Source organism: Rhinolophus hipposideros, assembly GCF_964194185.1.
Source record: "Rhinolophus hipposideros genome assembly, chromosome: 2".
NCBI lineage: Eukaryota > Metazoa > Chordata > Mammalia > Chiroptera > Rhinolophidae > Rhinolophus > Rhinolophus hipposideros.
Window position 1 is genome coordinate 70491559 of NC_138048.1, and position 17794 is coordinate 70509352.

Genomic DNA, 17794 nt, shown 5'->3' on the forward strand with positions numbered 1-17794 from the left:
CCGGTTCAATTCCCACATGGGATGGTGGGCTGCACCCCCTAAAGATTGAAAACTAAAGACTGAAAACAGCAATTAGACTTGGAGCTGAGCTGCACCCTCCACAACTAGATTGAAGGACAGCGACACGGAGCTGATGCCCCACCCCCAGAAAAAAAAAGAAAAAACCCAAACCACAGCTGTGCTAGCAGGAGAGGTACAAAGAGGCCTGTCCTGAAACCCTCAGTCTACATTTCACCTCCACAAATATTCTTTTTCTCGACACCCTGCTCTTTCTGGAAACACAGCTTATCAAAATTTGAGCTAATAGTTTTGTGGGTGTAAGGTCAGTCTTGCTTACTCACTGTGAAGTCCAGAGAGGAAGGATTGAGTTTGATTTTTGGCAACATTGTAAACACAGGCACCCAACTAAGAGGAGCCCAGAGTGGGCACTTACGTAGAAAATGCTGGGGAATTAATGAATAAGTAAGTGAATGCCTGAGCTAAGATGAGGACTTCTACTGTGCAAAGGAAACTAGATATCTTTTTGTTTATGGTTTGTTTATTGAAGTCCTTTGAGTACCTGGGAATTGTTCAATTCTGGACCCAGAAAAATATCTTGACTAGGAAAGAACAAAATTTGTGTTCTATTTTCTGAGGTCCTATTCCAAATCACTGATCTTAATGTCTCAAGAAAATAATGAAACACATACTCCCAACTTCCTCCCAGAACTAATAAAAAATATCTCCTTTTAAGGACAACTAAGAGCTTAAAGGAGGCCCTATTCATAAAACAGAAAGACGAATAAGGTGGCATCATAATACAGTAGTTTATTACAATCTCTTATATTGGCCAAACTCTGGAATAATACTGATCATACTGATTCACACTCCTTCAAAGCAGGAATTCAAAAGAGCTCTCCGTAATTTTGGTTTGATTTATTCCATTACAAAAAAAAAAAGGCAAAATCTCTTGGTCTTTGTGTAAAAGACAGACACACCCACGCTCACCTGAGTCAGGCTCAGCTGGTCCCTCAGTTCTCTATGAACAAATATCAGTCTCAGTCACTGATTTACCAAGCATCTCATTTTAATGTGGCACAGCCATTTTTTTGTTCATAGCAGAATGTCATAGCAGAATGTCAACTTTGATCAAGATCTAGGCCCACTCAACACACTTTTCAAAATGCAAATCTAATCGTGTCACTTATCTGCTTAATGCCCTACTATCATTGTTTCTCATTGTTCTTATCAGTCCTAAATCTCTAACAAGGTGCTGCATAGCCTGCTGCCTGTTTTTAACCTTATTTGACACTGCCCACCCCTTACACAACCCAGCGCCCAGCTGGGTTTGCTCAGCTCCATTAACATGCCAAGCTTCACTCTTCCTCTGGCTTCCACCCAGACTGTCCTCCCCGCCTGAAATTCAGCCTGGCCCTCCACTCTATGACCACATCAGATCAACACGTATTGACTCTTCAGATCCACTTTAAATTCATTCAACATATATTTTCTGAGCAAATACCACGTGCCAGGGACTATGTTAAGCTTTGGAATCAATAATAAAACAAACAATCCCAATATAAATAAGAAATAAAGGGTATGATTAATGTAGTACAAATAATTTTTTTTATTTTATTTTTTTTTAAAGTATATGACTTGTGGAGTGGTGACTCTTTTTAGATTTGATAAACATGGATGGTCTCTCTGAGAAGAAGAAACCAAGATCAGAATAGGAACTAGTCTCACAAGGACCTGGGGAAGAGGGAACAAAACATATAAAATCTCTAAAGTGGAAATGAGTTTTGTCTGAAAAACAAAAGATGGCTAGAACAGAGAGGAAGAGCATTTCGGGAGGATCTAAGACACAGACAGGAGCTACTGGTACTAAGAGCTATGGCTACAGATTTACTCAGAGTTTTGTCACAAGGTCAGGGAAGGGGTTTGAATTTTATTCTAAGTGAATAATGGGAAGCCACTGGAAGGAATTAGCAGAAAAGGGAACTGGTATGATTTATGTTTTTAAAAAATAATCTGATTTTGCTCTGTGGAGAAGGGATTATGTATAGGTAGAGAACGAAAGTGAAAGAGGAAAATAATGTAAGAGGTTCAAGGAGACTTGGCTTAGTTTGGTAAAGGGGTAAATGGAAAAACAGAGATAGGTCCAGGATGTATGTTGGAATAATTCAGTAGAGAAGATGATGCATTGGATGTTGAACATAAAGGAGAGACAAATGAGGGAGAATCTATCAAGACAGGACCAACCCCATCAGTACAGTGTCCGGTTGAAGAGAAGACTGCCTGGGTTAGAATCCTAGCTCTACCGCTGATTGCTATTTGGTGTGTGTGACTGTTAGTAAGTTGATTAGCCTTTCTATTCATTTGTTTCTGCATTTGTGAAATTGGGAAAAGGACAATCTTACCTCACAGAGTCACCGTGGAAATTTAATAATGCAATTAATGTAAATTACTTTAAACAACTTTTGGATATAAGTCTTCAATGAATATGGCTATTATTACTATTGCTATCATTATTATAATCTAGATGGGAAAGATAATGAAATATGCAGACCTGAGAAAATCTACATAGTTTAGCCATTAAGTTTGAGATATTCATTAGACACAAAGATATCAGTAGGTAGAAACATGTGAGTCTGGAGTTCCGAGGAATAGTCAGGCCTGAAGATAGAGTTTTGGAAGTCACTTTCATAGAGCTGGTATCTGGAGCCATGCATGAAGTCCCCTAGGGAGACATTGTAGAGAAAGAAAGGAAATAATCCAAAATTTATTCTTAATCTCACTTCAGCATTTAGAATCTGGATAACACAGGGAACCAGCAAAGCAGCCTGAGAAAGAGCAGACTGAGGTAGAAGGAAATCCTGGGGTGATGCCAAGAAATAAGTATTATAACAAGGGACTAGTTACCTGTGTCCTGTGTTATGGAGAGACCATGTAAAATAAGCACAGAGAAGTAGCAGGTGGAGTACACAATCTGGAGGTCCTTGAGAATCTTGACAAGGGTTTTCTCCATAGTGCATAAGAATGGGAAACTTGAATGTCACGTCCTCTGAGAAAGCTTTTCTGAGTATCTAAAACAAATGAGCTCTTTTCTCATCGTTTTTGTCATTTCTCTAGCACTTATCATATAGGTGGTTGCAAAGAAAGTCAACTTTTTGCTAAATCATTATCTATGTAAAAGATATAATTTCTTTAATCATTCACTTATTTTCTATCTCTCCTAATTGCTAGTATCTGCTGGAGAGTACAGATTGCATCTTCAGTATCTTCAGTAACCAGCAGAAGGCCTGATAAATACTATCGCTCAGTTTATACTGAATGACTGGCTGAATAAATAAATTAATGAATGACCCGACATGACTGCACTTACTACATATATATATTAAACTGACTTTTTAAACTAATACCCACACTAATTGACATGCTTGCTTTCCAGATTATCTTTTTTAAGTTTTTGGCATAACCAAATAATTGCTTTTATTGAAATCCATCTGAAAATAGTGAACAAATAGCCTACTTTGCATTGTATCTATCTAAAGTTTCTTTTTAAAAAGGATAAACAATATTTCTACTCCAGGAGCTCATTTTAGCACTCAATATAAAATAGATTTACATCAAGGCCATATTACAACCCATTTGATACAACAGATATTTGAAAGAAGAAATCTATGGACCAAATTAACCATCCATTGCTCTGAATTGGTGTTTACCTTTATCTTATTATAAGTGAAATGACCAAATATTTTACTTGAATTGCAGTTGGTTAATTCTTTCCTAAAACGACACTATAAATGGATATGGCCATCTATTATTATTTCTTTGGCCTTTACAGAGATTTAATATAAATAATCATATACTGCAAATATCTCTGCATCTTCTAATGACATAAACACTATCACATGTTTCCCATATTGTTTAGGGTTCCAAATAAAAACAAATTATGTGATCATTTTATCTGATAATAACAATTATGAAAATCAATCCATTATCCTTTTTACCTTGCCTCTAAGAAATTGGGATATACATTTCTGTTCAATTCCAGTAGATATTCAGTGTCTAAATTTCTGTACCTTTCTTCTACAATGTATGTATTCCTATTTGATATTGTTTTAGCAACATATTTATGTATATGCACTTGTCATAAATTATCTCTATTTTTTGAAGAAAAAAGAGTATGAACAAATAAAAAAAAAAAAGAACGTCCTTTCTTCCCTTTAGCTAATCCCAGTAACAATCCACTCTTCCTGGCCTTGCTCAAATATGACCAAGTCTATGAAGACATTTTTGACTCCAAGTATGAACTGACTCCCTCTCCCACCTTCGAAGAGCAGATTTGAACTATCATAAAATTGAATACTTGATTATATATTCTCTCAAATATAAGGTAACATTTAAGTATCATTGTTTATTTATTTGTTTTAGGATTTATAAGCAGACAGAAACAACAACAATGCAAAAGAGAAAAAAATAATGACATAACATTATTCCACTTCAGAAATTAATATGCTTTTCTTTTCAAGTCATCAGCATTACCTACATTTTACCCAATCTCCTTGATGTAGGTTTTTCAGATTCAAATATGAATCTTAGTCACCTCTCAGATTGATGAATCTGATATTCTATGCTTCCTTTTTTGTTGTTCTGATTTTTCTTTTTATATATCAAGTGTCTATATACACACAAATCAATTAATAAACTCAAATTATTGTAAAATATGAAGTAGAATACTAAATATTTATTTCTCCCCTCAGTTAGATTAAACACTCTCTAAAGATAAGGACTATATTTTCTTCCTTTTAATCCCTCATAGGAGATATTGCTGGAAACCAATGTTACATATTGGATGAATGACCATATCACAGTTATATTAATTTATGTTATTTATCTGATAATACTTGAAGCATTATTACTCCATAGACAATATAATTATAAAAATCAACAAATCTCATTAACCATTTCTAATAAAAATAAATTTATGTGTTCATTAAAATTGATATGCAGTAAAGTTAACAAAATTTGTTTTAAGTGATTTAGTCCAACATGGCATTATAAAGTAAGCTAAATATAACTCTTCAAATAAAAGTAGATGAGCTAGCACCTCAAATTATTTTTTCCATAATGGATCTTACAGACATTAGAGTACTAAGTAAAACATTTAATTAGACTTCTCAAAATTTGCCAAATTTTCAAATAAATAGCAGTAGTATTTCTGAAATCTCTAAAACTTTTTTTTCTAAAATAAATCATATAGGCTTGAATTATGAACTCATAATTGCTTCTAAAATATCCATACCAAGATAAAAGTAACATTAAATTTCCATCACATAAAAATCGTATTTGTCTAAATAAGATCCCAACAGTGGTATACAATTTTTCTTTTTTCTCTAAAAATAACTTATAAATTTATTCTTAATTAAAAAAAGGTGGTTGAAACACATTTTTAACACTAAATTCGTTGACGTATTTTTTTTTTCCATTTTTGGAATTTGCAAATATATCATATGGATTGTTTCTATTTTCAAAAATGTTCATTGCACAATGTCTCATCCTAATAGTCAACAAATTATTTCAAATTCTCTTCCAATTCTTGTCCATAAGTACATATGTTTATCCTATTTACAATCATAACATTTAATATTATTTTCCATTTTTAAGAAAACAATCGAAATATTTCTAAGTTTCCAATATTATAATTTTCACTAATTATGTCTAATATTAAAAATAGCTCTATTAATTATTTTAAATATATTGTAAAGTACTATATAATGATGTATTAGATAACAGGATGAAGAGTTTATACTGGCTGAGGACAAAGAATGTATGTAATCAAAACTGAAAGAAACTCTAATTGTTCATTAGAGGTATGAGACTGAATGAGAGAAGCTTACAGAGAGCTAGCTGTAAGATGAAACTGGGCAAGTGAGGTTAGCAGGCAGAACCCTGTAGCCCCCGACATTTTTTTCAACCTTAGTAGCAGTTCTTCTTATCACTTCCAACAGCATTTTCCATACAATAATAAAGATAGTCTACATTTATTTACCACTCCACAGGAAACAACAAAAAGGTCTTGGTTGAGGAACTAACTCCAACCTGTTCCCAGCTTCTTCAGAGCAATGCTATCATAGGAGGTATTCTTAGCTTTTAATCTACTTCTGCTTTCTAATAAACAAAATATTTTTCGAAACATGCAATGCTTGAAACTAGAACCTTGGCTGTCAGACAACTGTATGAATTTAATGACTGCAACATTATCACATTTTTACTTATTGCTAAAACAAACAAACAAAAAATCTTGTAATATTTCTCCTCTGGGAAGGCAAATTCAAACCAATACTAATTACGTTGCCTGTTTCAGACATCCTGATTTTATCTGCCAATCATCTGACAGCAGCAGTACTATAATTAGCTAATTTGTACATTGGACTTCAAAATTCATTTCCTTCACGCCAAAACACCCAAATCTAAACACAGCTCAAGATTTCCTCTGATGTGGGATCAACTCATTTTTTACTTGACTTCCAACACTCTCCCAAGTGCAAACTAAACAGCAATATTTTTGGATCCCACATCCAAGAAACCTTGGCTTACCTTGTTACTGTTAGATAAATTATTAACACCAACAACAGCAACCACCCTACAGTCTTTACTGCAGTACTCCTTCAGATAAGCTGTTCATCTGGCTGTGGTATGTACCACATATGCAAAGTGTGCTGAAACAAATGTCCTGATAATTTATTTTTTATGAATTAATTCACTTAAATTAATTTAAATTAAAATACCTTTCAACAAGGCCCAACACATATGCTAGGAAGAAAGTGACCAGAATATATTTATTGTAGAACAAATGATCTAAGGTGTATCTAAAAGTGTTTCCCTAACAGAGTTTTGTACTTTATCATGTTGAAGGAAGGCTATCAAGGACCGCTGTTCCCTAGTTAGTGTTAGTGTATGATGCATCTAAGAGAAACAAAGGAGCCAACTAAAGGTTAAATCCTATACTGCAATAGAGCCAGAACAAATATTTAACACTGGGTAAATCATCCATCATCATCATCAACACTGCTTGCCATTTTACAGAACAAACAAGTGATTGAATTCTTCATTGCTTAGCTGGTTAATCTGTTGTCCTACCGTACAATTATTTAAAGTGTGGCATTTCAAACAGGACATGGACAGGAATATAGGATTCAAATTAGTTCTTCATCAGTTTTGAATACATAAACAATGGACAGAGCTTATGTCAAAATAACAACAGTTCATTTAATGGAATCTTACTTTATGTGAGTACAACCAATAACATAACAAGGCAACATAAGGTGTGGCCAAACGATTTGGTGTTGTGTGTATGTGTGTGTATGTGTGTCTAAATGGATATTTAAGTCCTTAAGAACACTGTTACCACAATTTGGTATTTAATTTTATATCTTCAATCAACAAACTGGTCACTGCATCAGGATTTTCAACTTGGGAAGTTCATAAAAACGTGAAAAAAATAATGAAAACAACTTCACTGTAAACAATACTATAATTAAAATTGAATGCATAAAGATATTGAAGATCCTCATTAAAATGTTCCATAAGAAACAAATGACAACATTAAAATACTTAAGAATTGGTAAGAATATCTCTTTATACATCTTCTAATATACAGAGTTTTCACTGGTAGGAAGACATTCAACCCTGTGCACTGAAATTATAACAACAGCTGAAGCAATGCATGATTAGACACTATAGAGAAAGTTCTATACTTCAACAAGGCTACAGAACTATGTTATACCTACATTAATATAGTGGATCTAGTACATCACTTGCCATATCCAAATTTAAAATAGCAAACTAGAAAAAGATCAAGATTTCAACTTTGCATTGCTAAAGTATCTCTTTCCCCAAGATATAAACTTGATTGACAAAAATTATTCTGTGTTTATATTTTGAGATTACCATAAACATAAGATTATGTTTACATAGGAATTAGAATAACTGACAGTGAAGAGGAATAAAACTGATTTCTCAATGGCTAAAATACATGACATTAACAATTATCATAAAAGAGAATATAATTCAAATTCCTTTCTCAAAATATTTTAGAGTGAAGAATGAAAGAGGAAAGCGCCTCTTTGTGCCAAATAGCATTACAAGTTATACCTATTTAAGTGTACAGCATGGAATAAGACTTTGAGAACAATAAAGATTAAAAAATAAAATCTTTTGTGATAAATTATACTGTCATAGCAAACACTAACTAAAATGCTACAGATAAAGGTGTTTTATTAAATGAGATAGTAATTTTACTCCTAAAATTATGAGAATATTAAAAAAATTCAATTTATACAAGTAGAATAGCAAGATTGTCTTTTAAAAGTTTGTTATTTCATAAAACAATATGCTTGTTTTGGAGTACTTCATAAATTATTTTGCAAATAATATTTCTCTGTAGATTTCTTCAAAACCAAGAATCCCCACTTTGATTTTGTTTCACATGTGTATATATTATTGAACTGAACTCTTTCTCACTTTATGAAATCAATGCATGTTTTCAAAAATCAAATAATTCAATCAAAATACATTTAGACAAATATTTCTAATTATTATCTGACAAACTAAAAAGAAGCTCAAACCTACACCACATTGACAAATAATCATTTCACAAAGCCAGACTACACACATGTTATGAGAATATAAACATGCTTCTAAGTTCATGGCAAACATCAGAGAACTTTATAGAATTGTAGAAAAGTAGAAGAAGGAAAAATGTGTCCAGGGACTAATTCGTCTTCAGAAAGACCCTGCCATTGTTGCCTTTTACAGTTCAAGAGGGCCAAATCAGAAATAACATTCCTCACCAATGTGAATCATTTCATTATCTTTACTTCTAAATTTTAAAATCAACCCTAAGCTGTCGTTTTCTAGTAATTTATGAACATTTATAGAATTTATTGAAAATGTCAAAAAACTTGGTTCAAACAAAGTCAACAAGCATAGAACAATGAGCGAAACAAAGCAAAGCAAAACAAAATGAGTCAAAACAAACTATCACATACTTCATGGATTAATTAATGGTGAAAAAAAGAGAGATTTCTTACCAAGTACACCAAGTCGATAGTTGACTGTGATGACGATCACATTGCCATAACTTGCCAAGACACTCCCATCATATAAATTTCCAGTACCTTCCATATATGAGCCACCATGAATATACACCATCACTGGTTTGGGACCCCCACTGTCCCGAATGTCTGAAAAACAAATGATTGGCAATTGTTCGCATACTAAAAAAACACACATAATAAAGCATAGAATACGTTTTCCACTTTAGGGACAAAAAGACATATTTTTATATAGCTCTTTAAATTGTTTTTGTTAAAGTGTTTCTTAAGCAACTCATATTGAGAGCTATTAAAAAAAGAAATACATATCCATTATTTTCTATCCCAAATATTGTTTAAAAGTATAAACTAAATTATAAAACTTGGACGAATTGAAAGCAAGTATGAATTATAGTGCTTTTTGATTAATTCCTGACATGAAAGTATAACCAAAAGAAATAATAGAATAATAATGATTCTTAGAACTATTTTTTTAAATGTTATAGACCTCATATGGAAATTATGAACCATAAACTAAGGACGAAGGTATTATTGCTATTGGGAATAAAACACTCTGTTTTTCCATTTCTTATTTACTGTAAAGATTTCTATTCAGTGTATCATAATTACACTGAATAATTTATGCTCCCGTTTGTTAATGTAATTACTACACTCTGTTATACGTGTTGCAAGTTTCATTTTACTACTCAGGTACTGTCAGGTGAATTTTTAAGTAGTAAAGTCACACACATCTGTACTTCTGTTGTTGCATTTAAGAGATGCAACAACAATAGTATGTTTTAGTTAAGTCCAAATTATTTGTTCATTCCAACTACACTTACACTCTTGGGAAAAAGAAACAACACAGACGCAATTATATTTTTTACTCTTTGTGTAACTATTGTACACTTCTTAGCCCTACTTTGGGTCTATGATTTTGCCATGGTTGACATGACACAGGACAGAGCTAAGTCCAAGTGTAAGGTGCCAAAATTTAGGGATATGTTGAAGTGATCTCTACAGCTCTGAACTTTAATCAAATGTATTTATTTTTCTAGGATACTTTCCTCAATTATGTAGTTTTCAACAAGGATCTAGAAATATAAAAAAGGAAACATGAGATAATTTAATTGATATTAAAAATAGAGTAATTTGTGTAGAAAATGCTAAACTGTATATTGGCAAACATGGTTTTAACTATCATATATATATATATATATATATATATATATATATATATACACACACACATACACACACAAAGAGGATGCCACAAAAATGTATACACATTTTAAGAAAAGAAAAAACTGTATTAAAATTACACTGATGGTAACCACTTGAACACCTCTTGTAATTGCAGAAGTCAAACATGCCTTGTATTCGTCTTTTGTTATCGGTATATATTATTACAATTTTAATATAATTTTTTCCTTTCTTAAAATGTGTATTTTTGTGGCAACCTCTGTGTGTGTGTATGGGTGTGTGTGTGTGTATGATTATGCATACATACATACATAAAACATTACTATTACATAATAGCCCATGATCTCTTCTATCTACAATTGAAACAAAATTACATCTACAAAATTACAATTGAAACAAAATAAAGTACATTATCTTTTTTTTAATTCTAATATGTGTCATTTAAAAGTATATTTTTTTCCCTTTGCTTTTGACATTATTTTTTATCAAGCTTAAGTCTCCTACATATTTATGATTGAGATTTCAGCTCTCTGAAAAGACTAATATGATACAAACTCTTTGAAAAAAACTGGTGATTATTTAGAGGCTACTTTACATTTCCAGTAATAAAATATATTTTAAAAATACAAATGCCTCAATGTTTCTACTGTAATAATAAAGTGACTTCTTTAAATGAAAACTCAATTTAGGATCAACAATTTCACCTCAACAAGTTTGTCCAGATTTCAAGTTGAGGAACTAGCTCATTGCAGAATTCAGAGACTTTATTTTTATTATTTTTTTTTTGGATTTAACACTAGTATATAAACTTAACATATTCCCCTTCCCCCACCAAGAGTGTACTTGGGAAGAATGTCTTCTTTTCTGGTGATGAGAAGAGCGTACTTTGACATAGAACTCATCCACCAAACCCAGATATAGATAGGAGGAAAACTTAAATGCATTTTCTCCTTAAAGTCTTGGGAGGGAAGTTGGTATTCACTCATTTGTAAAGATTTGGGGAGTTTGTGGAGATATTCGGTTTACACAGAAAATAATCCTTTTGAAAAATTTTAAGCTATTCTCCTTAAATGCCTATTTCCTACATACAGTTTTAGCTTATTTTCCAACTATGGTTGGCATTGAAGAAGCAATAATAAATTATTAAACTGAAATCATTAACTGACTGTTCACAGCAGACACTGTACTCTGCTAATTGTATGCTTGGAGGTAGCACAGAGGGTGGCCGTTTCAGAATTCTTCTTTAATTAAAATTACATAGAATTACAAAGCACCAACTGTGAACAGTAATGAAATCTTGGTAGAACCATTCTGTTCACCTGGAAAACAATACAGGCACACATTGAGAAGACCTGCCACATTTTATACCTAATAACAGAATGGAGTGGCCATTGTCAGGAAACACTGAAAATAGGACAATAGAGTCTAGGAGCTATTTTGAGTGCTATCTCTTTATTTATATTTTTAATTAGACTTGAAAAGATTACTGATATTTTGAGCTGATTCTAATTTTCAGTCTGTCTTTGCAAACTTCACAAAGATTTCAGCCTTGCTTAAGAACTTAATATGTTGAACAACTGTTTTCCTGAAAGTTCTATAATCTCCCAAATCTGTGTTCTGAAAAATATTTCTTTTTGCTTGAGGTATTAAGGTACCTGCACAAGGTATTAATTAATTATTAATGTCAGTAAAATTCTTGTGCATAACAACCCTTTATATTGCCAACAAAATTTGGGAAAATGCTGTATTTCTATCACAGAACAATTCAAGTTCTTTGGTAATGTTTTATCAGAGTAGTCCATCTTAGATTTATTTTGATAGTGTTTTATCATAGAGGTTTACCTTAGACTTAATTATTCTCCATAATACGGGTGTTCTTGCTTGTAGTAATAAATAGCTTAAATTATATTTATATTTACTTTTAATTTTGAAGAAACCCACAACCTTTATAAGTTAAACTGACATATCAGATAGCCTACTATTCAATACTATCTGCTAATGCCATCATTTTGATAATAAAACTGTGGGGAACCATTATGTTTTAGTGCAAATATATTAGAAGTACTTTAGAAATTTACAATTTATTAGAGCCAATGTGTCCCTCTACATCTTGTTTCATATGTTTCCCTATAAATAAGGAGGATTTCACCTAAGTTATTGACTTTGCCTAAACAGCTGCTACCAACTTTAGTAAAATCAAATGAACATACTCAGAGAAGAAATCACTAGCTCAGGTTCAGGAAAATCACATATGTTCATAAAGCACGTTTGTATTTTATGTGATTTGCCATTTTTTCAAAGCTTTGCTAAGTATTTAGGTCGCTGAAAAAAGTAAGATGTTAAGTGGGAAAGATTAACCATTCATTATTTTTGTTCTAAATTTTTGACGGTAAGAAATTTTTTCACATTCAAAAAATAATAAACTTGGAATTTAAGTAACACCTTGATTTTAAATTTTGTAACTATTTTAACTTTCGGATTAACAAAAATGTTAAGCCAGTGAACCAAGTACCAATAGATCTAGAGCAGTTAATGGGAATGTATTTGTGCCTGATAACCAACATTTAGATTCACAATTCTTTTAATGGTCCTAGTGAATAATTACTTATCACACACCTCTTAACTGTGTACTGGTTTCTGTCTTCTTCATGGACTCACAAAGTTTTTAATTGCCTATGTTTTAGAGTTTTTGACATTTAACAGTTTTAAATTGTGGGGTATTGCCTCAATTAAATTTTTCTCTGACATACACATTTAGAGATATTTTGAAATATTTTTATGCTCCCTACTCAATTTATGACCCTCTGTTATTTCACACCAGCAAAATGGTATAGAAGTCAGTGAAGTCAGTTGGCTGAATTTGTGCTTACTGAACTGTACCTGATCAAAGATACACGTTTTTAGTTTAAAAATACTCAAAAATCTACAAGCTATATGTAGATTTGGATCTACAAAGTTGCATTTAAATACTGTAACATTAAGGTATCTTAGCACAATTATAAAAATTTAAAATATATCTAAAATTCCCAAAATATTTCCATACGAATATAGGATGTTGCTTTGACCCATTTTTTATCACCTCAGATTAGTCTTGTTTGAAACTATGGAAATAACCTGTAAAATATGAAGTTCTTTTGGTTATTATAAAACACAAATGAAAAGTGATACAATTGTGTTTGGCCTAAAGTGGCAAGATAACAACAGCAAAGACACACAGGAGAATTAGAAGTGAAATATTAGTATACTCCACTAAGAGGCCACTAAGAGTGAGGGGCACACCCATTTAACGTGTCAGGTAGCCTCAACCCAGCTGCTGAGGTAAGGACCTGGACATCAGGTAAAAGCAGTAGGGTTATCAGGAAATAATGGAGAATTTCATATAAATTACGATATAACTAGACTTCCGACTAAAGTAAAAAAAGTAGTTTATCAAATAATTTATGTTTGTTGTTTTATGGTTAGTGATATTGATTCAAAATTTGGAACAAATTAAAGGTGAAAATTGGTCTTGCTTTTGCGTTACCACTCACGTCTACAAAATAATTGTAAAAGGAATTAAATAGAAGATGCTCAGACTTTTCTACAAAGGTTTTTATCCTGGAGGATATTTGAATTTATCTTTCTTGACTTCTAAACAATTATCTAAAACAACAGCAACACAGAGAAACGGGCTGAACTTGAATAGACTACTTTGACATTCTATATTTCTGAGCATTCAAAAACATTTATTGATTTGAAAACTGCTGTGGCTGACTGGTTTAGTGCTTAACTTGAATAGTACCTGTCAATTTAAATAGGGTTTAAGATATTTTTAATGACTATTTAAAAATGTTACATGTGCTTCAGAATGGGCCTATAAAATAGACTCATTGACAGGGCTTAGCTCAACTACAGTTGCTCAGCTGTATCTTTTGTGAACATGTAAATGTCTGATTTGATGCTGTTTTTGTTTGTTTTTTTTTAACTAAAAGTAAAAAAGAAGTACATTAAACCAGCAATCAAAATATTTTTTTTACAGAAACATGAGGTATTATACTAGCCTTGTGAGTACTCTGGAAAATTTTAGAGTTTACAAAGCGACTCAATAAAAAGTCATTTATACTTAGGTATTATTTAGATAACAAATATCTACGAGTTAAGGATTTTTTGAAAGTTCAACAAGTCCAAAACTCCTCACAGGGAAGCAGTGTTCTTTTGAGCACTGGAAACAGTAACCATGTCCTCAAAGTCTATAAATTTCCTGAGTGTTTGAATAGTTCAAATTCCCAACAGAATTAAAAAAATCATTTTAACATGATTTTGATAATGTTTATTTCTAGCTATTTAGCATTCAAAATATAACCCTTGGTAGCTATAATGATTTATTTCAAAAATGTATGATTGCCTGGTGTTTAATCTTTAACCTACTGTTAGGGTCATAGTAAATTAATTTTTAATCAAATGTCATAAATGTTATGATAAAATAATTTTTAATTTAAATATTATGAAAATATTAACACCCAATATAATTTTGTTTGCTTTCAATACTTCACTTCTATCATTTACTTTTCTACTGTGAAACAGTTTATTAAACATATATCTAATGAAAACAAATCAAACCATTTACTAAGGATTCAATCATTCATAATTATAATTAATGGAGCTAGCACTTCTGCTAGCCTGTTGATGGATTATTTTATTTTGGAAAACCTTACTTACTATATTATTAACGTCTTTATGAGATTTAATCTCTAGGTTTCTGGAAATTACTTTTAAACATGGGATTTCATTAATCATCTCTGCAAGAATCATAGCTAGGGTGGCATTTAGGAAAAAAAAGGAAGTTGTAATTGGAACCAAGATGAACTGAAAGAATCAGTGGGTCTTCCTACACATTCCACTTAACACCAGGTAAAAGAATGAGAAATGTCAAATCCATGTAATGTGCACTTAGATTTACAGAGTAAATCAGAATTATATGTCATAAGAAAGTTAGAAAGAGAAAAAAAACTTTTGGTATTAATGAAGCAGGAAATATTTTATTGTTTATAGTTGGCAATACTTTGAAAAACAGAATATTTTTAATTTGCCAGTCTAGAAATTATGTGCCTTTGAAATTAAAAGGTATCTATATAATCTTGTTAAAAAAAACAAAACCCTATAAATTCTACCAAAAACACTCACTATATGAACCCAGAGTACTTAAGTTGTCTACAGTTATCTATATAGGTATAATGTTTTTCTTACCTATAAAACATCATTTATTTATGCCCCATCAATAGAAAACAGTATTTTTGAAATCTGAACTATGTTGCTCAAGAAACACTTTGTATCAGCTTTTAATTTTGTCCTTCACTTTATTGAGTGGGGGTTCTTTTTAAACAAATATCAAATATAAAAATGAAACACATTTTGATATTGGGTAAGATATTTACATATATATTAGAAAACATGCAAAATGGGTACAGAGAGACTAAAGGGGAGAGATTGTTAGTTCAAAGAATATGGACAAATTTCAGTCAAAACGTGGGATGAAACATATCAAAAGTCAGTTCAAGAAAACAAAAACAAAAAAATGCCCCTCTTTTTAAAACGTTTTAATGGGTGGTATCAAAATGCAAAACTTAACATTCATTTAAAAAAAATTTAAAATGTATATTTATATGTAACAAGCAAGAAGACAAAACACATCAAAAACGGGAATTAAAAACAACTCTTCAAAAAAAGACGAGAAGTGAAAAAATAGAAAGGGGTGGAAAAAGTGATTGAGGTCCTTGTCATGCAAATAGATTTGGTGGAAAAAATACCTTCATCTTCAGCACCGTCATTATCACCTAAATCATCTGTCTGTTTCTTTGTAAGGGGACCTAGGATTGAGAACGGAGAAATGGAAGGGGGAAAAAAAAAAAGACAATTCAAGAATAAACAAGACTGAGGGGAAAAAATAAATGTAAATACTAAAATTCTCAAGGATATTTCCAAAAAGAGTGGGGAAGTGTTTAAGTCAAAGTTGATTATCTATTTTATTTAAGAAAAAAATCCCTTTCCCCAAAATATCTCATAGAAGATTTGATTTGTGAATATATCCATCATAAAAAAATACATTATGATTTGAAACGCAAGTTATAGGCAAAAAAAATAATTTTTTAAATACACACTGCATACAAAAAAGTGAACAGTTTTATTAGCAGAAAGAATTTAATTTATTCAGTGTCTTTTCTAATTAAAGCTGGTGACAACAATAAAAAAATGTAGGCTAACAGTCTTTAATTTGGGACAATATAATAACATTAGGGAAAACAGAGATATGAACATTTTTAGGGTGAACTTTTTTTTCATTTTCTTTTGGTTTTTTGTAAGAGCATCAACACGGGTTTTACACATTTTTTATATCATACATTATTCAAAACTGTGACTTTTTAAAATTACTTGTCATTACACAAATATTTCCCCATGTGTTTTGATTAAACACTAGCTGTGGATTTAAGACATTTGCAAACGGCACAAATGTAGGAACAGATAATCTCATCACTAGGTAGAGCAAAGGTACTGTCAATGGAAGTCATCGTTTAGCTGTTAAGGTAGTTACAGAGTCAAGGCTTATATTTCATAATCAATTTAGGAATATAATGGAATTATGCCCTGGTGCAATTTCATGCCCAGTACAGTTATTTATAATGGGATCATATCTTAGGATAATAATCATATTAAAACACTGTGAATGTTTAATAAATGTTTTACTCTACTTAACAATACTAATTTGCTAGAGTAAAGGAGCGCACCAAAGGGGAAGTCAAAGGCCATATGAAAGTAATTTTAAGTGTCACATACTTGACATATTCAGCACAAAAAAAGCAAGTGAAGCCCCACATTTCTTCTTGTTTCTACAGCCACTTAATTTGTATGACATTTCATAATCCTCATGCAAAAAGCAATCATTACAAACACAGGACACTCAAGTTAAAAGACAGCCAACCACAGAGCAGTAAGCAAGAGAATTTTGTCATGCATAAAATAAGTCACAGAAAAAGGAGAAGAAAAGAAACACTGAAAGTCATGTGTTGATTTCAATAATATAAATAGTAAAGAAGCAGGCATTAATTCTAAATGCACTTCATAGGGAAGGGTTGTTAAACATTTTTGAGAAAGATTTCTAAGTCTATTCAGCGATTACCATGCATTATGTTTATAATTCACAACTATACCTAATATCACAACCCTCAAAGAATGAAAAGCACCCTCCCAGAAAACAGAAGGTAAAAGATTAGATATAATAATACAATTATGCATCATCAGCTCAGAGAGACTATTTTTCAGCTTGAAAAGTAGTAATAACTAGCAAAGATCAAAAGATTGGAAATGGAGAAACCAATGATGTAATTAAAGAGACCTGTTGACTACTCAGTTGTTAATCATGGTTTCAAGGTCATTTCAAATACAGACAGACAAGCTGTACACAATAATTTAAGTGATATACTTTTATAGTCACTCCTGCTAGTAATCATTCCATTAAGAGAAAACCTAGATGAAAG

The 17794-nt window shown here is 31.6% G+C and overlaps 1 protein-coding gene across 12 annotated transcripts in view; it reads right to left on the minus strand.

Moving 5' to 3' along the window:
* NLGN1 (neuroligin 1) overlaps window positions 1–17794 on the minus strand; it is a 794578-nt gene that overhangs the window by 422397 nt on the left and 354387 nt on the right. For 9 of the 12 annotated variants that reach the window (XM_081064849.1, XM_081064846.1, XM_081064852.1 and 6 more), the window contains 2 exons: window positions 16070–16129; window positions 9078–9230 (listed from right to left, as the gene is read on the minus strand). In XM_081064849.1, the coding sequence (XP_080920975.1) occupies window positions 9078–9230; window positions 16070–16129 (213 nt within the window). The remainder of the gene's footprint in view (window positions 1–9077; window positions 9231–16069; window positions 16130–17794) is intronic. The other 3 variants (XM_081064844.1, XM_081064845.1, XM_081064843.1) reach the window with 1 other exon arrangement.